Source organism: Pan troglodytes, chromosome 9 (assembly GCF_028858775.2).
Source record: "Pan troglodytes isolate AG18354 chromosome 9, NHGRI_mPanTro3-v2.0_pri, whole genome shotgun sequence".
Lineage (NCBI taxonomy): Eukaryota > Metazoa > Chordata > Mammalia > Primates > Hominidae > Pan > Pan troglodytes.
The window spans coordinates 20,093,063-20,117,643 of record NC_072407.2 but is presented as its reverse complement, the minus strand read 5'-3'; the positions used below and the strand labels follow the sequence as shown (position 1 = coordinate 20,117,643).

At 37.3% G+C, this 24,581-nt stretch overlaps 1 protein-coding gene across 50 annotated transcripts in view; it reads left to right on the top strand.

The window, feature by feature from the left end:
• The window catches only part of SOX6 (SRY-box transcription factor 6), a 770,159-nt gene that overhangs the window by 710,321 nt on the left and 35,257 nt on the right, over window positions 1-24,581 (top strand). For all 50 annotated transcript variants that reach the window (XM_063783828.1, XM_063783833.1, XM_063783834.1 and 47 more), the window contains one exon: window positions 11,737-11,845. In XM_063783828.1, the coding sequence (XP_063639898.1) occupies window positions 11,737-11,845 (109 nt within the window). The remainder of the gene's footprint in view (window positions 1-11,736; window positions 11,846-24,581) is intronic.

Below are 24,581 nucleotides of genomic sequence, written 5' to 3'. Positions count from 1 at the left end.
CTAAATTTTAATTTTACTTCATCTTAAGAAAAGCTTCTTCCACAATCAGACATAGTCCTGGGTTATTTTTGTTTTTTATTTGAATACTCATTTGTGACATCATTTGACCTTATTTAGTGCTTCTTTTTTCCTAGAAGGAGGATAACAGTAGAATATACAAAATCTTGACATTAAGGAGTTAATCAGTTTTTTTCTGAAGAAAGGCCCTCTTCTTAGCAGCAGTCTTTGCATTTATGTTACTTTACTTGCAGACAAAAAGAGATGTATTCTGGGCTAGTGCCACCATAATGAGTCTCAAACTAGGGACACAGAGGAATCTTTAAGCCACATTCAGATGAAAATGTGTTCCCTCTGATTTTCCCTGCATCCTTTCTTTGCCTTCCCTTGCCTTTGTGTCCCTTCCCTTCTATTGCTTTTGACTATGGTGGCCACAGAATTTCAGAAGTAGCCAACAGATGCTTTTTGGCTAAGTGTGACCATGCTTTGGTAGGCTTGTTTGAAAAAAATGCATTGTTTTTTAGTGCTTTTCTTGAGATGAATAATTCCTTAGAATTTTTTTAGTCAAGATTTTATCAACGTGTGCTGCAGTATAGATCTTAGAGAGAAAGAAAGTCAAATATCATAGAATCATAAGATTTCAGAGCTGGAAGAAACCATGGAGATAAGTTAACTTAACTCCCTCATTTTGCAGATGAATTATACAGGGACTAGCATAGTTGGTAGAGTAAGAGTAGCTCAGTGGAAGGAGCAGGAGACTGAGAGTCTGGAGCTGAGAGGCATGTTCTGGATCTGTCACCAGCCGGCTTCAGGACTGTGGTAAGTGTCCAGACCTCCTTGGTCACATTGCTGTTTGAATGAAGAGGCCTTTACATTTCCTTCTGGCACTAAAGCTTTCTCATGCTCCCTATTTTTCTTTTTAAGATATATGTTATTTTTGCAGCATACATATTTTTTTAAATTATAGGAAAAGCTCTTAGGAGATACAATATGCTTATATATATCATAAATTAAAACAAATACATGGTAGCAGTACCCTACATTTTCCCACTTTTTGTGTTTATGTTTCTGAGGGAAAAAAATCTTCAAATTTATCAGTTTTCCAGCTAAAACTGAAATGGAAGCTATATTTCTAAAGAAAATATTTATTCTTGGTTCGTATAGCTTTGATGTTTTCAACTTGAATAAACTGCACCTGTGTTTCCACAAATAATACTAAAAAGTACACATTATAAATTAAACAGGTACCTCAAATGAAGTACTTAGATTTTGAACTAATAGAATTCCCAAGATACCTTTTTGGACAAAGACATTTGCTTAGCTGGTCATTAATTTTATTGTGACACTCTTTGTTCATATGGTACATGTTAGAGTAACAGTATCTTATTGGTGGTTTAGGTGGAGATAGAATTCTCCACTTTTTAAACCATGTGTTCAGTTTTAATAGGAGTTTGTGTAATTTTACAGTGGGACTTTTTGTGAACTTTTTACTGAAACAAATGGTTAATCAGAGAATATTCAGGAACAAATCTGCATCATGCCTCTGTACACGAATAAAAAGTTGAAACCACATATAAGTAGGAGTTAGGCTGCCACACAACTGGATTTGCTTAAATCTGAACGCTTTATAACTCTACTTGGGAGTTGCAAACTTATAAATAACCTTGCAATTGGTTAAAACCATATTAAAACCATATGAATGAGACAGAAAGCATTTGGTTAAAGGGGTTCAGTAAGCACTATAATCCTGATGAAACTAATTTAATTCAGTGGCTTCCAAGCCTAAAAGGGTCTCATATCTTCAGAGTTAATGCTACTGTATCATTTATCATCTGATGGTCAGTGACAAGAGTCTAAATGTGTATTACAGGAGATGTCTAGGATGCTGTCCTTGCCGGGGGTGTGGAGACAGAACTCGCTTAGTTTGGAGTACTCTTCAAATCCTGAGGGAAACTTGTCATACATCATTGGAGAATGTTTTTGAAAGGTCCATAAAACATCTCCACAAGAAGCTCTGCAGACATTAGTTCATTTCAGCAGGCATGTGCTGCATGCTTCTCTGCTTGCAGCGCACAGTTCTCTCTGGGCATAGAGCAGGTCGTGAGATACTTTCCCTCCCTCGAAATGCTTATGGTCCAGTGGCATATATCAGCATTCCTAGAGTTTATCTCAACAGCTTATAGCATTGAGATTCTGTTTCTTGCCTCAAGTATAAATCTTCCTGTTTTTGAAAACCTTTGTTAAGTGCTTCCTTCTCTTTAAAGGATAACTTTTGAAGAATCATAGATAAATGTATAGATGGATGGACAAGGCTGTCAACAGATAGAACTGCTACTAGATCCTAAAGAAAAAAGTTTCTAGATAATTGTTTGTGAGGCTAATAGGACCTTATCTCTAAAATATGCTGCTTTATTATTTGACAATTTTGGAAAGCAACTAGTACCTTTCATGGCATAAGAGGTAGAAGCTGCCATTGCATTAGTTGGCCAGGGTTGCCATAATAAACTACCAGAGACTGCGGACTTAAACAACAGAAATTCATTTTCTCACGGTACTGCCTGGAAGTCCAAGATCAAGGTGTTAGCAGGTTCGTTTCTTCTGAAGCCTCTCTCTTTGGCTTGTAGATAGAGGCTGTCTTGATGTGTCCTCACATGCTCTTTCCTCTGCGTGCACACATCCCTGGTGTCCTTTTTTGTGTCCAGATGTACCCTTCGTATAAGTACACCAGTCAGGTTGGATTAGGACCCACCCTAAGAGCCTCATTTTAACTTAACCACTGCTTTAAAGGCCCCGTCTCCAAATACAGTCACATTCTGAGGTACTAGGGGTACCTATGAATTATGGGGAAACACAATTCAGCCCATAACAACCATCTTTACTCAGCTGGGATATTTCCAAATCTTGTGAAGTTATTTCACTGGGATTACAGTGCCTAAGGATCTCCCTTGACCAATGTCTTTGTTTGCATGGCTTTACCAGGATTATCTTCCCTAGGAGTGTTCTTGTTTCTCAGGAGGAATTAAATTGAAATTAATATAATTCTGTTGTAACAGTTTATTCTATTACCCTTTCATAAGAGATTGGCCTTTTTAATTAATTCAAAGAATGAATTGCTAATGGTGAATTGCTAAGCAATGTAAGAGATGTGTAAGGATATTTGTGGAGATGGTTCAGATTTTAGGGAAAATTCTTCTGGGAGAGCCCTTTCTAGTGATAATAATAAGGCAGATTTTCTGTATCACAGCTCTGGGCCAACCCTGACCACGAGATCACTCTATTGTTTAATTGACTTACACACCTTCCTTTGTATTTATCTGTCTTTTAATTATTTATGTTTCACTGCTTTAAATAGGATCTGAAAATAATTGCATTTTATTTAAAAGTAAAATTAAAATGAAAGAAGAAAGAGAAGCAATTTTACCAAGACTACCAAGATTAACAACCAGAGAGCCTAGTATGTGCAACATCATGAGAGGCACTTATGTTATAGAGATAATAAGACATGGATACTGTACCTTGAGGAGCAAGTTGAGGAGAACTGGAAACAGACAAAGAAACCAATAATTGTAATATATATTTTTCTATAAATGTGGTGATGGAATACCACATTTGGTGTTAGAGCAAAGGGGTTAGGGGTGTTAGAGGAAAGGGGATGATAGATTCTTCCCAGGGCTGGTGGAAGGAAGTCAACAAAGGATTTTGTCCAGAGCAGATGTTTTAATTAGGCTTAGAAAGGACTAATTATGATGTCGTCTGGAAGGGAAGACATCATAATTAGAAAGAAAAAGTGGTATTCAGAAATACATAGGATTTTGGAATATCATAGCTAGTTCAGGGAGCTCCAAGAAATTCCATTTTATTGTAACAGGGAGTATAAACTAGAGTGAATAGAATATGAAGCTGATGAGGGAGCAGGAGCCAGATCATAAAAAGACATGCATAATTTACAGAGAAGTTTGGTTCTTATCATACAGGTGAAGGAAGACTTGAGTGCTTAAAAGTAGTGAATAATTATCCAGCTCCTACATGGTTACTAAGGTTGAGATTTAAAGTTACTTCTGAGTTACTTAGCAGCCAAGATAAAATGGAAAGCATTGACTGGGCGCAGTGGCTCACGCCTGTAATCCCAGCACTTTGGGAGGCTGAAGCAGGCAGATCACCTGAGGTCAGGAGTTCAAAACCAGCCTGGCCAACATGGTGAAACCCCGTCTCTGCTAAAAATACAAAAAAGTTAGCCGGTGTAGTGGTGTGCACTGTAATTCCAGCTACTTCGGAGGCTGAGGTAGGAGAATTGCTTGAATCTGGGAGGCAGAGGTTGCAGTGAGCCGAGATCATGCCACTGCACTCCAGCCTGGGCAATAGAGTGAGACTCTGTCAAAAGAAAGAGAGAAAGAGAAAGAGAGAGAGAGAGAGAGGAAGGAAGGAAGGAAGGAAGGAAGGAAGGAAGGAAGGAAGGAAGGAAGGAAGGAAGGAAGGAAAAGCAAAGCATCTTTGGTTATGTATTGTTCTATTGTTGATACAGGAGAAAGGATATTGACCTTTGGATACGGACACTGTCGTCATAGTTTAGCTTTGAGATACTTAGCAAACATCAAATAATATCTTTAACAGAAGTGGATATGTTATGAGTTGCTGTATTTTTTGCAAAGCACTCACATGTATAATCTCTCATTTAATCATTAAGCCCTTGCGGCATGAGCATTGTCTATTCCATTTTACAAAGGTGGGAACAGGCTCAGAGAGATCACATGGTAATCTAGAGTTATTATTCAAAATTCACCCCAGTACAAATACATATCTAAATTTTGATTAAATGACTTAACCCATATAAAAATTCTTTTTGAACCTCACCTTCTTCTGGTTGATAACAATAGTATTTTCTCTGTAGTATTGGTATGAGATTAAAGGAAGTACTCATTGGAAAGGGCTTTGCACATTGTGGATGATCAGTGGGTGGCATTCTTCCCTGCTTCTACACCAGTAGATATATTTATGCTGTGATGGCAAACACAGTTGGAAAACAGCAGTTAGTCCTTAACTAATTCTTAAGTGCTAGCACAATTTTGGTGTTAAAAATGTATGAGAAACTAGACAAATTAATAGCTTTAGCTGAAAAAATATTATTTAAAAATGGGGTTCAATAATGAACCTCATTTCATCCAGCCAAAGTCTATATTATCATGATTACTTACTCTAGAAACATCACAATGTCACTAGGAAGGTAAGTCCTATACCTCTAAAATAATTCCCTCAAAATATAATCACCTTTAAAAGTACATGTGGTTGCTTTCCAGTGTAAAGCCTACATTTTTGATCATTCATTAAATTACTAAATGCATAATAAAGGATCTAAAATAAAGTATAACAAAGTGACAGTGTTTGTTAAGTCAATAAAAAGGAAACCACATGTCTGGTTAAGTGATGTTTCTGGAGAATCACAGCATGGCAAGATACATCTAGAACAAGGAATTAAAGAAAGTCATTCAGAGTAAGAGACATAATATCTCTTAGCATTGTACTTAGCATTGTCTTGCTTTCAAAACAAAACAAACCTTTTATTTTGAAATGTGTACTTCTTTTTAAGCCAAGCATCTATGATATGTAGTATCTTCTTTTGCCAGAGTTTTGCGAAGACTTCACAAAGATGGATTGTATTAATCTGCAGAAATTCCAAGTTAAACTCAAAATATCTTTTTCACATTACATTATATAATCAAATTGCATTTTTCTATTGTGCTCTTCTAAAATTGCTTATTTACCTCTTTTATAAAATATTTAAGGTGTTTTTCTGAATTTCCTTGTTTTGATTATTATTGCCCTTTTAGATACTTGTGCAGCATGTTTTTGATTTATGTGGTTAGATTAGTTATGTGTTCTTATATAAACCTGAAAGTATTTATGAACACTAATACTAAATGTTCTGTGAGATATATAGAAAAGGTCTAAGATACAATCTCTGGCTTGAAAAATCTTTTGATGTTGTCGAGGGAGACTTGCTGGTGCACATGAACCAAAAGTCCGATTCTTTAACATAGTATGTAACTAGGGGCTAATTACGTAGGCAAAACTAAGACTTTTTGTATAGCAGAGAGTAGGTAGATCAGAGAGTTTATAGAGTTCATGGAAAACTTGGGTTTTTCCATATGAATAGGATTTGGCGAAGGAGAAACGAGAAGGAAGGATGATCGTGGTATTATTATTGAAAGGCAAGTCACTGCCAACCTCAACCAGAGGATATATGACAGGAGAACTGTAGAAAATTGAGTTTCAAAAGGTGTGTGGGGAGCAGTGTATGAAAGATCTTGAAAACCATGTAGAGGAGCTTGGAGGAAATGCAGTAGACATGGGAAGCCACGGAAGGTTTTGAATCAGAGACATGAAGTAGAACTCAGTGAAGAGTGTGAGTAGAAGGACTGGGGAGGACAGTGCCAAGGATCAGGCAGATCAGAAAGGAGGCTGCAGCAGTGAGATAGGTGTGTGGGCATGAAGACATGTGCTGGGGTAGTTAGTGATGGCAGGAGGGCATTGAGAGAGGGATGAGGGCAAGAGGCTATGTGGAAGAAAAATCAGCAAGCCTGGATCATCGCCTGGACAGAGAAGGGCAAGAAAAGCAGTGAGACAAATCACACTGACCCCTCAGCACCAATGTGAACACAGGAAAGGAGGGGAAGCTGGGTAAAGAGAAAGCTGCTTTTGCAGGGGAATCTTTACTTTCAGTTTAGGAAAGAGTTTTCCTGGGTTGGAAATACATCAAAATACACAAATGGAAATCAAACTTTCATAAAAATTGAAGCTAAGAGCTAGGATGAAAACGACAAGACTTATTTAGCTTCCACTCAATAACCTAGACATAGCTGAAACTCTGAGGATAAGATATCATCTCAGAATATTGTCATGGCCTTAGAGAACTTTTATTTATAATACATATATTTGTTATTTTTCTTAGAAAATTCTGCATTAGGAATACACACAAAACACAATTAGTGGGGCTGTAGTATTAACCTTCCCTGCAAAATTCCTTATCATTACACATTTGAAAGATTTTTAAGTCTTTAATATTTAAATATGTATTTTAGGATGCAACAACAAAATCCTTATTTACCTAAGAAAGAATCATACCAGAATCCCCATGTAGAAATTAGGTGTTTCTAAATCCATAATTATATGAGCATAGAATTTATTTACTGTCTTATATATACATAAATAGAGTATTTGGCAATTAGTTCATAAAACAGATTTAGGTTTATTTAAGAGAGTCAATGTAGAGAGTATCATAATTATAATGCATTTTACACATAAAAATAACATGAGATAATCATTTTTTACCTGTATTAGCTGTGCTATAGATAATGGCCCCTTAGTTGTATGTTCCATGGCTGCCGTGAATGATCCCCCATATTCAGACACTCCTTAGAAATGAGCTTTTGAATAAAGGTTAGTAAAGTACCTCTCATTCAGACCATTGGAATGAAATATACCACATCATTGACCAGACGTGTACTTAAATGAAATATATTTGTTTGTAAAGCAGCAAACAAAAAACCTCTCTCAGCGTGTGCCATTTTCCACTTCAGTTTGTGGCAAAGGGGACCATGTTGAAATAATTTGAGGCCTGGTACACACTGGTCAGTCTTGGTAACGCAGAAGGGAGGGACCCAGTGCATCATTACATTTCACGTGTTGTTTTTCAGGAGATGGCTGCAATCAGTCACTTCGCATATGGTTTGAAAAAGGCTTGTCTCTCTGGCAAGCAAACTGTTATTTAAGTACACAATCCACTCTACTACTGAAACAGTTTTGCCAAACTTATCCAAGTATTCTCACATGCTTAAAGATGGTATAAATATCATTTATCGCTAGCAGTTTTCTTCAGACTATATGGAATGTCTTCCTGCTGCCTGATCTAAGTGTCCCAGTTTACATTATGGCCTTTACTGCCTCTGTTTGATGGAGTGATCAGTAAAAATTTAATGACACTATAAAATAATAAAAATGTCATTAATTTACCACGGATCTTGGATGCAGTGGTTGTAAAGTTACATTAATAAACAGAATATTTTTTACAACAAAAAGCATTGTTACATGGGAACGTATAAATAACACACATAAATTTAAGAGCAATTTTACTGTTAGCACACACATTATTATGGAATAGCCAATAAGTGTATAAAACATAGTATATAAAATTTTATTAAAGTATACTGTGCACATCAAAAATTCAGCTTTTATCTAAGTGCAAAGAAAAGCCATTATTGTGTGCTTACTGTTTCATTGCTGTTCTTTCCCCAGATCACAATTTTACATTTGATGCCAGTAAGAGGAAGTTGATTTTTTTCCTAGATGAAAACAAACCTCTGTTCTTTTAGTTACCCCAAATTCATTCTCTCTCTCCACCCATGCAAAGACAAAATTGATCAATCTTGCCATGGTAGGGAGGGAAAAGTTGCTAATTTAATGCAAAGTTAAAAATAATGCCCGAAGAGTTGAATGGTTTGTTCAGTGACTCTGGAAATTAGGGATAATAATGCAGCAGTCTATCTGTCATCAGTGAGGCTGCCCCGTCATTGACTCTGATAATATGTGAAGATGATGGATGCTACCGTCTTGTGGCTTGTAACATTTAACATTCATCAGCTCTCACTAAAGGGGGCTTTATCATTTAAATATCTTTATTTAATATGCAACATCTACCTCATACATCATAATTTCAAAGCACTTAGAGAGCCAACAGTCCTACAACACAGCAGAGCTGACTTTAATTTTTTTTCAATAACTTTTATGTTGCCTGCATGTTTGTGACTGACAATGCATAAGTAAGTGTCTGATCACATTGCTGCATGTAAAATCCACTGTCAACATGAAGATGGGGCAGTTTTCCTGGAAGGGGTGGGATTAAATTAGCATTGAGGTATTTTGCTTATATCTCCAACATATCTTACTTGGGAGGTATGTACATGGTGAGAGCTAGTTCAAGTGTGTGGAAATTTGGACTTAAGAACTTGCCACCCACAGTCTATATTTGTTCCATATAGGGGCATGCTCATGGATGCTTAATGGCAGAAGTTTAAGCTTGTTGGAACCAAAGTATCTTTATACTTCTCTCTGTGCCCATGTCCACATCCTGTATTTACTAGGCTCATGTTCAACCTCACTGGTAAAATCTTTGCTTAGCTCAGCTGCCCAGACGTAACTTGTAGACATCAGGCCCTCTTATCTTATGGTTATGTGGCTGGCAAATAAATATTCTGAGCTATTCTTTGAAGAAAAGAACGAAATCTTCTGGGAGACTAGGTGGAAATTTATATGAAAGGGCATGGCTTTGCAGGGTCCTTCTTTAATCTCAAACACAAGTGCTTAATATTACCAAATCTAAAATGCAACCCACTGCCCAAAACAATTTCTATCATTGATTTATTTTCTTCCTATTTAACAAGTGTTTCATGGGATATTCTTCCTTGACTTCTACTCTGTCAAAATATTGATATTTTAAAGGGAAAGTATCTCTGCAGAAGATTTTTTTTTCAATGAAGTCAGAAAAATGTATGACTTCAAAGACACTGTGAATGTGTTGTTGAATGTTCTGAATGTTTTTTGTTATGATTAAAAACAAGCTGATACTACTGAATTGTGAGTGCACTTCATTTTTTATAAAAGAAAAGATATTATCATCATGTAAGCTTTGTTGTCTTAGGATTTTACAAACCATGGCATGTAATTTTCCCTCTTCTCCTTCCTTGTCAAAATATTGATATTCTTTCAGGAACTTTATTTTATTTTATTTTATTTTACTGAGAATATTTTCCAGTAAAATCAAAGAGAATGAGTGACTAGAAAGATACTTGAAATATGCATATTGATAGATAGCACGGTCTGTTGATTTTCAGAGAAAGTTGTTTTTCCCCCTATGAAAATACAGTTAAAGGTTGTTCTTCCAAGAAGATTGCAGGTGTCACATCAAAACTCCTTTTGCATTTAACATAGGGAAAGCATTCACATGCAAATATTTGAAATGCGAAACAATGTGATAAAACAAAGGTTGAATATTTTGCTTTCCCTGATACTACTCATCTCCACTTTAATTCTTTTTCTTTACATCATGACAACCAAAGTGCTACTCAAAAATAGAAATTGGCTGATTAAAAGCAGCTGTCCTTTCCCTGAGTGTGTCTGAAGCTCCCACAAGGCTTATAGTTGCTTTTTGTTGTGTCCTGCATCTGGGTTAATTTGTTCTTGTGCACCAGTATTTTCACATAGGAAGATATTAGGGAACCATACTTAACTTGGTTTTTATTTTCATTCTGTTTTTTATAAGAGTCATATTTCAGAGGTTTCCCTACATACTGCTATTTAAACTAGTGAGTATTACCCAGTTAGGGAAATTCATGATTGTAATTTTTGTTGCAAATCTTTCATAGAAATGGTGTAGATTAAAGCAAGGTTTATGCTGTGTTTTCTTCCAACACAGATTTCAACATATTCCATGACGAAGGGGAACTGGAAGACTTCCTGCACAATTTGACTGATGGGAATTAATTATAGAAATATAATGATATTCAAAAATAATCATATTAGAAAGCACAAACGTAGTCAGGCTGTACAAATGAGGCAGAGACTCTATCAAGTAATTGTATGTTTGCTCTTTAAGAATATTTCCAAGTTTCTAAACATCTTACAGAAGAGAACACTCAGAGTGTTTCCATCTAATGCCGAACATGCTCAGTACAGAACTAGGTCATTGAACAATAGACTGAACAGCAATCAGCACTCTACTGCTGCATAATGCATTAAGTATAACATGCAGAAACCATTCCCGGAGCTGGAAGCTGCTATTTCATGTCTGTAAATTCAAGCTGACATGACATTTAATATTGTTTCATAGTAATGAACAACAAGGTTTCATTCATTCATAAGCACAACACAAAGCCAAGTTTGAGTCAGGAGAGTAGTGAGGAGACGAGAGGGGGACATGAGCTGTGTTTCTGCAGACAAGAACACCATATTAATGATGGTCAATGAGCCCCTCTGCTACTGATCCAGAGAGCTGCAGAGGGAGTGTTCACTGTGGTGCTTCAGACTCCTACTCCTAGAAGAACTGGTGAACAAGTAAAACATCTCTGGGTTTCCCTCCTAAAGCAGCAGGGGTATTTAACTTTCCTGGCTCCATGGCTGGCTAGGAGTGATGTCCTCCTTTTCAGTTCCCAGAAAATCACAGTTGAAATTCTGAGACAAAATAGTAGTATCAATCATCTTCTGGTTGGCCTGCTTTGAAATATTTGTTTTCGAAATCCTCGTGCATAAAATTCTGATTTGTATTTCGCCAGGAATACCAATGCAAACTATGATCTCTAAATGAGAAAATTCCTCTCCCATTAAATTTAGCCGTGTATTTTAATAGGAACTGCTCTTTCAGGTTTTTGCATTGTTGGCTCAACCCTCTCTATTGCGTTCTTTTTAGATTACTGGAGCAAATCCGACAGAGAGAAGATATGCATAGAAGCTCTGGCAGGTTCCCTGTCACAGCTTTCCTTTCCCTACAGGTACTATGGTCTAGATGCTGTCAGTGCTGTCCATGTCACAAACAGCTTTCAACGGAATCTTCCTGAAAGATTTTCAGAGTCCACATTGGTCAGAAATGATATTTTTGAATTCACCTTTTGGCCATTAAGCAAGATAGAAACTGGAAGGAAATGGTGGCTGTTTTGGAAACTAGAATAAGCCTCTGATTATTTGTTCCTCTAGGAAAGAACGCGCTTTGAGAATTTGGGGCCCCAGTTAACGGGAAAGTCAAATGAAGATGGAAAACTGGGCCCAGGTGTCATCGACCTTACTCGGCCAGAAGATGCAGAGGGTGAGTGGCTTTTCTCTAGCTCTTTTCTGCTGCTCCATGTGTTTCCAAAGGTGTGTCTGAGCTAGATATAGGATCTTTATAGTTTTTCATAGGAGTCATCAGCTAGATTTCTTAGGCAAAGCAAAGGAAATGTTACTCTTCAACTACGTATGTATGTAAGTTATGTTGTGCATTATAGTAGAAGACTTTAAGAAGCAGTTAGATCTTACATTACCGAATACTTAGCAATCCAAGTACTTCAAGTTACCATCAAAGTTTTAAAATAAAAGGATCCTCTACATTTCAATAAACAGCAGAATTCTGTGTTTCATCCATCTCACTGCATTTGTATTTAAAAAGGGAAAACTTAGAAAGGAGGACTTTTAAACATTATTTTATCTTTCATTGACAAGTAATAATTGTATATATTTGTGGGGTATAAAGTGATTTTGATACATGTATACATTGTGGAATGATCAAATCAGAATATTTAGCATATCCAAATCAAGTGATTCCCAGGTACAATCAAACCATTTTGGGGATTAAATGATAGTTTGCAGCAGTTTTAGCATAAACTTAATAATTGCTTGGGGAAGGCCCAGCCTGTGCCTATGCACTAACCATCACCAACGTCTTTCAGAAGTCTGGGTGGAAAGACCAGCCTTCCTCTCAGAATGTTTACCCACACCAATATCAATGCCTGTTCGCTTCTTTTCCCTTTTTGTTTGTTTGTTTTAAATGCACAAGCAGCACATCAGCAGAAATTGCTCCCCAGAGTCTGGGTACAATTTATGGGTTAGGTCAGCACTTCAGTAGTAATGTTGCCTGGTTATTTACTGTGTCATCACAGAGTAGAGACTGGTTTTCCCGTTAGCTGTTCCTTTGGCAGAATCTGTCCCACCAGTCAGGGAAGATTAATTTGTTCTCTTCAGAGTAACATGATACTTCACCCATCTCAGGTCCCGGCTAAAGTCCTTCTTTAGCTTAAGGGGAAGAATCTCACTAGTATCCCTTTAACTGGCAGGGTTTCTTCCAGGACCCTAATCCCTCGAAAACACATGAAGACACTTCATAGCAGCATCTAAACTGGGCATGGCTTTTAGTGAGAGCCTGGGGCCATCCCAGGCAGCCCAGAAATCCCTGGAATGAGGACTCAGAGATGAATAGTATTAGACATTAGGAAGCCCTTCAGAAATTTTTCAGAATGCTAATTTTTCATACTAGTAGGAAAGACTAATGTTTGATGATAGTTTGGGAGACCAGGTGTTAAAATAAATTCTGATTAGGATGTATATGTGTCTATGGGAGTAAAGAGGGAGGGAGGGAGGGGAAGAGAAGAGAAAGGAAGGAAAGGAACGAAGAAGAGGGAAGATAGATAGGAAGGGAGGCATAAAGATTACTCAAAACCAGAAATATGCTTGCTGTCTTCCTTGAAGAATGTGTATCAACAGCCCATTATTTTCATAGGCACTTAAAAGTGCAGGTTTTCCACCGATAAGGGTTGAGGTTCCTCTGCCTAGGGAGCCAGGAAGTCCAAATGATGTTACTTGCACAGTTAACCATCCGAGTGCAACACAGAGATTGTGGCTGGCCTAAAAGCCTTTGTGGAAGTGTTTCAGGTCTGGCCCATCTCAATTTTATTGGGAGATTGTACTGTAGAGTACCTAAATTGTTGATCATATGTAATTAAATAAATATTTTTCATTACTTTGGAGTATTCAGTCTGTTTATTTGACAACAGACTGGTAGTTACAGAGCTCTGTCACCTTACCCGCGCTGTCAAAGACTTTTCTAATTTGTCATTCACACTTTTTCATTTGCTTCCTTAACTGCATATTTGGTGTAAATATAGTCAGTTATCTCTCAGTAATGTCATTATCTAGTTAGTGATATCATGTGCTTGGTAAGTTAAAAATCATGGTCAGAGTTATTAACTATATAAGAGGAAAAAGTTAAAAATTTAACTCTAGAGAAACACACTGCATATAAATATTTTTGGATATTCTATTCAATGCCTAGATTGTCTAGATTGAAACCAATTTCCCTGGCTGTTTTGTTTTTAGAAAACTTTTTTTATCAAGTGTTTATATACTAGAGGATGTCTTACGCTTTTTACCCACATTTTCTCATTTAATCCTTATACACATTGTGAAGAAGGTATTACTTTTTCCATTTTACAGGTGAGAAAACTGAGGCTGAGAATAATTAAATTACTCGCTATGAGCCACATATTAAGGGTAGAGCTGAGATTCTCCCCAGCAGCCTGCCATACTGCCCCCACTGTTTACACAGAAACACGTGGTCCCTTCATTTTTCTGAACAAACTCCTTGTGACCTTCCTCAGTACAGCCCATTTCCTCTGCCCTAAATATAGCAAGTCATGCCATACACCAGTTCTCATGTTACTCTGTCACACATAGCAGCAGTGCCTGATGAGTATCATAGTAGAAGGGCTGTAGTGGCCCAGGAGCTTAAGGAGCATGTGAAAACCTCCCTTTAGAAGCTTGCCCAGAAGTTGCCATTGAGACCTCATGTGCTTTTGGGGGTTCACGAATGGAGTCAAGTTACCTGTTCTAATACCGACCGAAGTGCAGTGCTTCTGTGAGGACTGCTAGCATGGGTAGCAGCCTTCTGCTGACTTCAGGATATATCCTGGCATCTGTTCAAGGCTGAGCTGATTGCAAAGTCTGCTGGAGTTACACTTCATATTAAAGTCAGAGTAGATAACAGGTACATATGATACTTTCTCTACTTCGTTCCTTCATATTTCCCTTAACAGTAAGATTAAGAAGAAACTAAAGTATCAGAATAACTAAAAAAATTATTTGCTCCTTCACTTAGTCTTTGGTCTAAAAAAACAACCAGCCAACATTTCTTGAGTGCCTACCATGTGCCAGCCCCTAAACTAGACTTAAAACAAACGATGGGCAGCAAAGCAGAGATGTCCTTGACCTCTTTAAACATATGGTCTAGTGAGGAAAGACAGAAGATTAAAAGGGAAATATGTACATACATAATTATCATGGAGAAAAGTGCTAAGAAGATCAGGACTTCTTTGTGCTGTATAGAGGATTTGGAGTGAGAGCTCCTTAGCCGGGCTGAGTTGATAAGTAAGTTCTGTGCCTCTGGCCCAGGATGTCTTCTCCCTCAGTCCATACAGGTTTCCTCTGGCTTTGGAACAGCAATTTTAGGGGCTATGCCCTCCCCCCATGTCTACCCATCCTCCTGTGGGGCTTCTGAAGTGACTAAAGTAAGCCAACCCAGAAAATGAGGCCCTGCTTCCACCAGGCTTCCCAGAAAAATGTCTGCCAGCCATGAAAATGACAATATCACTTAGTAAGCAACTTGTAGACATGCTTCATAGCCCTGAGCCTGGAGGCAGTGAGGAAAAGGTCACCAAAAGAGGCAGCTGTGGATGTGTATTAACCACTCATCAAAATCATATGACAAAACCATAGGCAAGGAAAACAGAAATTAAAAATATAAAAGGCAAATGCCTTCAAAATTTTATTTTTAAAGTCCAGCTGTTATTTGGCTTGAATGTGACAAGACAGCATTTCTTGTTCACCATGATATTTATAAAACTACAAATTCATTGGTGCCGGGGACTTAGGAAACATGTTTAAGGTTTTGTTATACTTTGAAGCAGTTGAAGTCTTAACATGTATTGAGTATACATAATTTGTTAGCTCCTATGTAGGACATGTAAGGAAGAGAGGGCTTGATTAGTTGAGTCTGTCACCATATAATTAAGAATAGTGAACAGCTGTTGAACTTTTTATGGACTTTTCATATGGCATTTCCCCTTTTCTTATTCTGCTTAGGCAAGAGTGCAATTCTTATTCCAACTCTCCTAATTTCAAGGTTGCCTACAGACTAGAAAGAGTTCTAGCCTGTTTAATGGGAGATTTGAGTTGAAGTTCCTTTGCTAAATGACTAAAAACAAGAACCTCTGGGCTTAAGTTTCTTTATCTTTTAAAAAAGGTATGTTGGATTTGACTTCATCTAAGGTCCTTTCCAAGTCTGCGATTATTATTAGAATCTTGATAAAACACTGAGTGAATTTCTTATCAGAAAGATGATCTATCTATCATAGGTTCCATTTAGGGTTTTTTTTTTTAGAGAAGTAAAAGAGGAGAGTAATGGCTTAGAGGTTGTATTTGTGCCACTTGCTGAATTGAGTTTTCATGTTCCTTGAGCTTTTCTTTTTATTAATGAGAAGATCTCTCCAGTAGTATTTCCCAATTACCTTTCACAGATGGGCTCCCTCCTCTTTCTCTCTGCTCTCCTTTCCCCCAGCAACAATAGTTGAGACTCGGCTTTTTAAATATATTCTTTCCATCCTGTTTCTTTTTTCTCTTATACCTGGGGTTTCTAAAGGGGTACTTTTCTTTTGTTTCTGTTTTGCTGTATGGTTTGAGTAAGAAAACATTCTTCTAACACCTTTAAAACAATTTTCACATCAATTACTCTGTCCCAGCCTTTTTGGGAGGTTGTACCTCATTTTGATTTGGGGCATAGTGAAAGATAAGCCTAGCATTTATGGATGAGCTCTGAAAGGGATTATATTTGGCCAGACTGTTGGACCCTGGATCAGAACTGGAATGATGTGCTGTCCTCCATGCATTAAAACTTTGCATTGATTCAAATGGAAATAGATATGTGTACCAAGAATACCCTCTTTTGGGACTATTGCTCTCACATTTCTTCAGAAGCATTTTATAGATTTATACTGAATTTGTGAACTGGAACACAGCCAAGATGACCTTACCCTTCTGAAGCTTTATTTGTGTGTGTGTGTAGCTCCAACTACTTCTAAGTTTTATATCTCAGGATAGTTTTTTTTATTTTCGGCTTAAGCTCTTTGTTTAAGACAAATAGCAGAGATTGCAATAGTTCTTCTTTTCTTTAAAACACACCGCTTAATGTGAATGCCCTCTCTTAAAAATCCTGCTCATTCTTTGATCCATATACTTGGAAATTGTTGAAGCTTTCCTCATTCCCCTACCCTCCCTAGATCCTTATTCCTGGTAGAAAAGATTGACTCTATGATACACGACTCATTCAAGGCAGCAGAGGCAAACTGTAGCCTAATCTGGGGTGGGATTTAAATGCTCTAACTGCATATACTTTGGAATGTAAAGATCATTAGTTCAAGCCTACCAGAATACAGTGCTTCACATTGCAACTCTTGGATTCTCAGATTTGAAATAAAGGAGAGAGGTCATCAAATCTGTAATTCAGGCCAAGAAATCACTTCTCATATCCCTGACAAGTAGTCGTTTTACATCTGTTCAAATGCCTCTGAGAGTCTGAAGACAGAATACTGGCCACTTCTTGAGAGGCTCGTCCTAATTCAATTAGCTGTTTGTTAACAATTTATAACTAAAATTTGCCTCACTTTCTTGTAACTTCTACTTATTGGTTCTAGTCTGACTTCTAGACCCTACCAATAAAACTTATCATTTCTTGATTTGACACCCCTTCAGATATTTGCTTAAGGGCTAGAAGACTTAAATTCTGGTTGTTCCATCCTTGACAAGTCATTTTCTTCCCCTAAATTTTCTCATCTGTCAATGAGGAAGTTGGTCTAGATGGTTTCTAGTTGACAGTTTTAAAAACTTTATTATTTTACTGCTATATAATTGAAACCATTCACCTTCAAGGCAACTAGAGTATAGTAAGTATCAATTAGGGATGATGCAATAATCAAAATAAATACAATTATTGTGTAATTATATCAGAGATGACATGCCTTTGCCCAAGAAGGTATCCAACTACTAGATACTAGGAATAAAAGATGAGAAATTATACATGTAAAAAGATAAGACTCAGGTAAATCAGAGGGAACATTAACTAGAGCTATGCTGTGGGCATATGGGTCTGGCTTTCCATAGCTACCCAAAATGGTGTCCAGGCATTTCAGAGAAATGAATAGGCAATAGCATCTCTGTGGAACCAGCAGACTGGTGACTGAGGCCAGGATGGGTAGTGAGGGAGGCCCAAGACCTGGTGAAAAGGAGTAACAGCCACACAGGCTGGGATATAAGCAGAGTCCACAAAGCCCTGGGCTCTGGACTAACTCTGTTGTATGAGTATCACAAAAATGTATTTTACTGTGGATATAAACAGTTTTAGAGGATCCTGTGCACCAGTTTATATCAGCACTATATATAAAGTGCAGCTCTCTTAAACAAGCAAATAAACTTCTCTTAAAGAAATATATTTGCTGTGTCTTAAAAGCTCCGAAATAACTTTTAATGTTGGTAGAAAACAATTTCCATTGAACCCTCCAAGTGATGTATAGTCCTGATGGGGCAAGATAGTGAAATGTCAAGATTCTTGTATAACTCCATTTCCTAATACTCCATAAAAGGAACTCAACCTGCTGCTTATTGTTGCTTAAGATAGAAAGCCCAATCAAAGACCCAGCCTCTCTTTAGTGAGGAATCTAGCCCTACTGGATAGCTGGTTTCTCATTGGGCTGCCTTTTCTAAAGAAGTGTCAATGGCAGTGTGAATAATTACCACAAAAAAAGATCTACTTTTCTGACTGAATGTTCTTTACCCTGGGGAAGAAATAACTGTCTATGTCATTACTGAATCACATAGAAATATAGTCTGCCGTCTGTATCTGCAAGTTCTGCATCTGTAGATTCAATCAACTGTAGATAAAAAATATTCACACAAAAAATGGCTGGTTGTGTCTGTACTGAACGTGTACAGACTTTTTCCATGTGATTATTTCCTAAACAATGCAATGTAACAATTATTTACATAGTATTTACATTGTATAAGGTAACATAAGTTATCTAGAGATTATTTCAGGTATGTGGGAGGATATGCATAGGTTATGTGCAAGGACTACACCATTTTATATAAGGGACTTGGGCATCTGAGGATTTTGGTATCTGTAGGGGGTCCTGGAACTAATCTCTTTCAGATACTGAGTAATGACTGTACTTCTCCAACTTGCTACAGCAACTGAGCAATGAAAGATTAATACTATCTACCATGAAAATTAAACCCAAGACAAGGATAGCTAGCATATGTTCCCAATGGGACTGCAAAATCAGCCCTTGCTTCCTCAGCAGTATGTATGTCTGCTTCACATAAACCAACACATTAGATTAAACCCTGACTGATAGAGTTCTGTCCGACATATTTGGGCTGACTGTAGCTTTTGAGATTGTGGACCTTGCCCAGATTCTTCTCTCCTGGCAGTAAGAGCCACTTGACTTTCTACCTGCAAGCTGTGGAATTCAGCCTAACCTTAAGGTAATGGGATTTAATGAGCATCAGGCTAGTTATGAATGTGCTTTAAATTCTCTCTGTTTAAGGTCAGGATTGGAATTGAGACCAAACTTTGATCAATTGGCCCTTTCCTTTTCTTCATGTTCTGATAACTGTGTTTCTAACTTGTTCCAAAGAGTCAGTACCCACCCAGTCCTCCCCCAGTTTCTGTTACTGACTTCCTATCTTTTCTTAACCAAGGTGTTCTTATACAGTCATGCACCACTTAATGACATTTAAGTCAATGATGGCCCACATATATGATACAATACCATATTTTTTCTGTACCCTGTCTATGTTTAAACAAATTACACAAATACTTATCATTGTGTTGCCATTGCCTACAGTATTCAGTACAGTAACATGCTGTATGTGTTTGTAGTCTAGGAGCAATGGACTATACCATATAGCCTGGGTGTACAGTAGACTATACCATCTAGGTTTGGTAAGTACATTCTATGATGTTTGTACAATGACAAAATTGCCAAAGGATTCATTTCTCAGAAGGTATCCCCATCATTAAGCAATGCATGACTGTTTTTTAATATCTCCTTCTAGATTCCTCTTCTTGTTTGGTTCTGCTTGTCTATCACTGCCTGCACTCACTATCTGCTGTCTATTTTCAGCCTCTTTAGAGGTGGGTCTCTGTAGACTGAATCTCCGGTGCTAGGAACCAGGACTTTCTTACCAGGATCTGTCCCTACTCATGGCCTTCCAATCTTCAGTTTTACCCATATGTTCAACCAAGTTATAATTTACTGATTATCTCATAACACCATACTGTTATGGGCATGGAGGGAAAGGTTTTTTAAAAAATATAGACCACATTATATTCTTCAAGAGCTAGTAATGTAGTTGGGATTACAAGCTTAGTATACCTAAAAACCAAAGCAGTTTAAGGCATTAAATGTTCAAGTACATCGTTAAAGAAACAGAAAAGAACTGCTATTTAGAGGAGGAAGCTTTGTGGACAGCAATGGTTCTGGAAAACCTGATAGAAGTGTGGCTGGAGATAAGCCGAGGTTTGGATAAGCAAAGAGAAGAGGAAAAGCTTTCATTTGAGGGAATAATCTAAGCAGACACAGACATTAAGCAGATAGACCTTCATGGGAAAGCTCCAGAAGGGAAGAATCGTCTTTTTCATCTTTGTCTTCTCCACTAAGCCCAACACAAAGCCTTGCACACACTTGCAATTAATAAATATTTGTTGAATTGAGTATGCTACAGAAATAGATGGGTGCCATATTAAGGAGTGCCTTGATTACCATGCTGAGGAATTTGGACTTTACCACCAAATAAATATGCATTAACCTTTAATCATTCAAGACTGATTTAGACTAGAGAGGTTAAGAATAATGGAAATGCAGTAGTTAGGTTGCTTTTGGAGATCTGTTAGTCACTTTATTCCTCTGCTCTCTTTAATATTATTTCAGAGAGGATGTTCAAGTGGATATCTTTCCATGTTATAACGTGAGAAAGCTTAGCAGGTGTTAGGTGGGTTTTCATTCAAACGCATACTAGAAATAATTCCTTTCCTCCTCTCCTCCTGGATGCAAGTATGATTTTCACTGTCTACTGTGACTGATTGATGCCTTACAGATCAGTCTTGTACTTTTGCCTCTCACTTAGGAGTGCGGGTTTTTTTTAAATTGTTTTTGTTCAATGGATATTTACACCTGAGACATGATGATGCCAAAGTTAGGTCATAGTACCAGAGGGGAAAGGTTATGTAAGAATGCATCGTCATTTGCTGTATACTATAAACTGCTACATTTGGGAATAGGCTATGGCATGTAACTCTGAACAAAAATGTAATATCCCAAGTCTCAGACCTGGAAAAAAGCATTTCATAAGAAATATGTTCAATCATTTTAAATTTATATTAGAAATTCAAATTGAAGCTTACTGGTATCAATGTATTTTTTACTTTGGTGGTAGAGAAATTGCTCATGGTGCTTCAATATAAGCTGACTCTTCTGTGGGAAGGTTGATCCTACACAGGGACAAAATAAACAGGATAATAGCTGCTCCATGCTGGAGAGCTACAGACCTGTTAGTGGGGAAGAAGAAAAACAATTGTCAAATGTCCCTGAAACTTCATTGCCCTCCATTTATTATAATTTCATAGTCAATAATTCAAATCCTTCATAATTCCAATGAGTCCTTTATAAAAAAGCCTATCTGTAGGTTCACAAGATAATGGTCTCTTCTTTTCTTCTGGCTCTGTATGAGCAGTATGGTCTGATTTCTGTTCCCATATACGGGAACTGCGGAGATGTGAGATGGTCTTTCTCAGTTAAGCCTTATGCCTAGTCATTGTATTTTCGTCTATATCATAGAGAACCTTTTGAAATATATTTTTAGCATTTGGGAAGAAGAGAGGCTCCATTAAGGAGTAAATTGCATTCTTCAGTTAACTTATGGGTTTATTTAGTAACTACATGAAGAATAGAATGTAAAATATAGCAAACATCACCCAGGTATGAGGAAAGTCTATAAAGGGAACACATATGAGTTAAGTACCTCCTATGTTCTTGGTACTGGAATAAGCATTCTACTACTTCTGTTGCCATTATTACTGCTACCTATTTCTAAAATGAACTACTGCTTAGTGAGTAGGTATTGGGTTCCAGTCACTGTGCTAGGAAATTTACATGTATGCCCATTTATTTCTCACAAAGATGCTGCAAGGTAGAAATTATTGCTCTCTTTTATAGAAAAATGAAGCTACAGTTTAGAGAAAGAAAACAATTTATCCAAGGCTACTTAGCTAGGAAAGATCAGATCAACAATTCAAACCTAGATCTGTCTATATGGCATCTGAGCCATACTGCCTCCTGTTTTTCTCCAAGATGAGCTGACTAAATTGGTTGCCTTTGTTGGATTAGCTTTTTCCTATAGTTTTCATTAAAAAGCAGAAAATTTTAATTAGAAATGGAAACTGTGAAAGTGTTTTTAATCCTTTAAACCACAGAAATATTAGGCACTTTTCAAATACTTTCACCAGTTCTCGGGGTGAAGAAGTATTGGTGGGCCCATCAGATTGGATTGTCTCTAAAATCCTTGAGTGATCTCCTTTCAGTACTGTTCATTCCTCAACCCTAACCTTAAAAAAATAATTAGTTTCTGCTACTCCCATAATCTGTATTTTCCATTCTAATGAAATACAGATTCCCCAGACAAATGAAATGAAGAGAGGCTAGTTAAATTAGTCATGTTAGGAGTTTTAAAAGCTAAGTTTGGATGCCATTGAAACAATTCAGCTGACCATTGAAGAAATTCATTCTGATGGAAAGTGTGAAATTTGGGGATAGTTACATTTGAGTGCCCATTGTGATTTTTGCCATTTATTAACTGTGAGACTTGGACAATTTAATCTCTCTAAACCTGAAAGTTTCCTCATTTGGAATGAGGAGTATGGATTAGGTAATCTTTAACATCCATCTCCTGTTAGAGTTCTCTAATTCAATGAGCGTGTTTTATCTATTTTATAATGAATCTGCTATTTAAGGAAAGTCCCATTGTATGCTTACTTGAATACAGTACATATATATGTATATATATACACACATATATATGTGTGTGTATATATATACACACATATGTGTGTGTGTGTGTATATATATGTATTATATATATATTTACACACACCCTACATCATTAGAATAGTTTTCAGATTTAATATTTCCAAAAATCTCAGACATGCCTTACCATCCTTCCAAGGTTTTTCTAGAAGTAGGGAGGCTGGCATCTCAGAACTGCACAGTATGGCTAGTCAATCAAAGAAGTAAGATTGGAACCAATAATCTCTGAGTCCCACACTGCAACTATGGGTACATTTTCCACATCAAAATTATTATTATTTTATAGATGTTTCAAGAAATGACACTTAACAGAATATAAGAAATTAAATTTCTACAAGATCTGATTTCAGAAATTCCCAGGTTCTAATAGAACATGTGGGCATTAGAGACTCACTCTAAAATTCTCACTGTTGAAGATGTCCACTGTACTGTATTAGTAAGCATTTGAGTATTTACCTTATGCCATCCTGGCTACTAGACCCTGGGGATAAGGATAAGCAGCTAAGGATAAGACACAATGCAGTCACCACTGTTTTGGGGTACATAGTCTAGAAAAGAAAGTAAGTACATAAAACTGGTAATTTGGATAACATATGGCAAATGTTAAGATGGAGGTACGCATAGGGTGCCACCTGTCAGAGCCTAAGCTACTTATTCTAACCTGGCAACCAGGTAAGACTTTCATGGGATAAATAATACCTGAGACGAGTCTTCAATAATGAGTGATTGCAAGATGGCCAGGTAATTTCAGGAAAGGAGAAAACTCAGATTCCTAGTATGTACACACACAACACAGTGTGTGGAGAACTGGAAATAGTTCAGTGTTATGACACAAAAAATGTTCCAAGCAGAGTAGCCAGAGCTGGTACTGGAGCCATAGTTGGAGGGCCAGGTCACGGAAAGCCATCTGTACTGTACTAAGGAGTGTGAACTTCATCTTGTGGGCATGAGGGAGCCATTGAAGTGTTTTAAATATAGCAGTGGCCTAGTCTGAATTGCATTTGTGACAGATCATTCTGGCTGAAATTAGGAGGAGGTATTTAAGTGGAGGTTAAAGGATTTAAAACTGGGTGTAAGAATATCAGCCAGAAGACTAGTTTTTATAATAGTCCAGCAAAGATAGTGAAGGCTAAGGCAATCGATAAAGATTGAAATGAGAGGATGGATTCAGTAGTATCTGTGTTAACTAACTCCTGAGACTTGCTTCATCTTGCTTTGCATTTCTTAATTTCACGTAGAGTCTATGACAGGAGGTAGAGCTGGTTAAAGCCAAAAGCTGCTGAACAACACGTATTATTCAGTCTACCAGCTTTTTACCAGCCTCATTATTCTCCAAGGGCATCTTCTTGAACCTGAGCCCAGTTGTCCTGAAAACTTAGGAAGCCAGAACTTGTTATTGCCTTATTTCAACCTCAGTGGTCTCTGGTTCAAACTTAAATGATGCCTTTTTACCTGGGCTCAACAGCTTGTAGGCCCTCCTTCTATGTATAAATACAGCATATAGATAATAAGTGGGATGTTTGATGCTCTATGCTCCCTTCAGATCATTAAAATAAAGAATATAAGTTATCCCAGCTGCCCTGGGATTCTGTAGTTGAAATAAGATAAAGGACTCTGTTTAGCTATCTGTGTAAAGTAAATATAACTTGAGAATTTTGAAAAAAGTAAACACAGGCATCAAAACTGAAAGCAAGAGACTCTTGAAAATACAGACTGGTATATCACTGGTTAGAATTTCCTTCATTTTGCAAAGCCATGAGCCACATGCATCAGCTCACCACAAAGTCATTAAGCCTTTTTAAGCTCAGATGAAAAACATTAACAAATACCACAAAAGGCTTTAGTATAGCCCCTTTGTTCATTCACATATGGCACTTTATA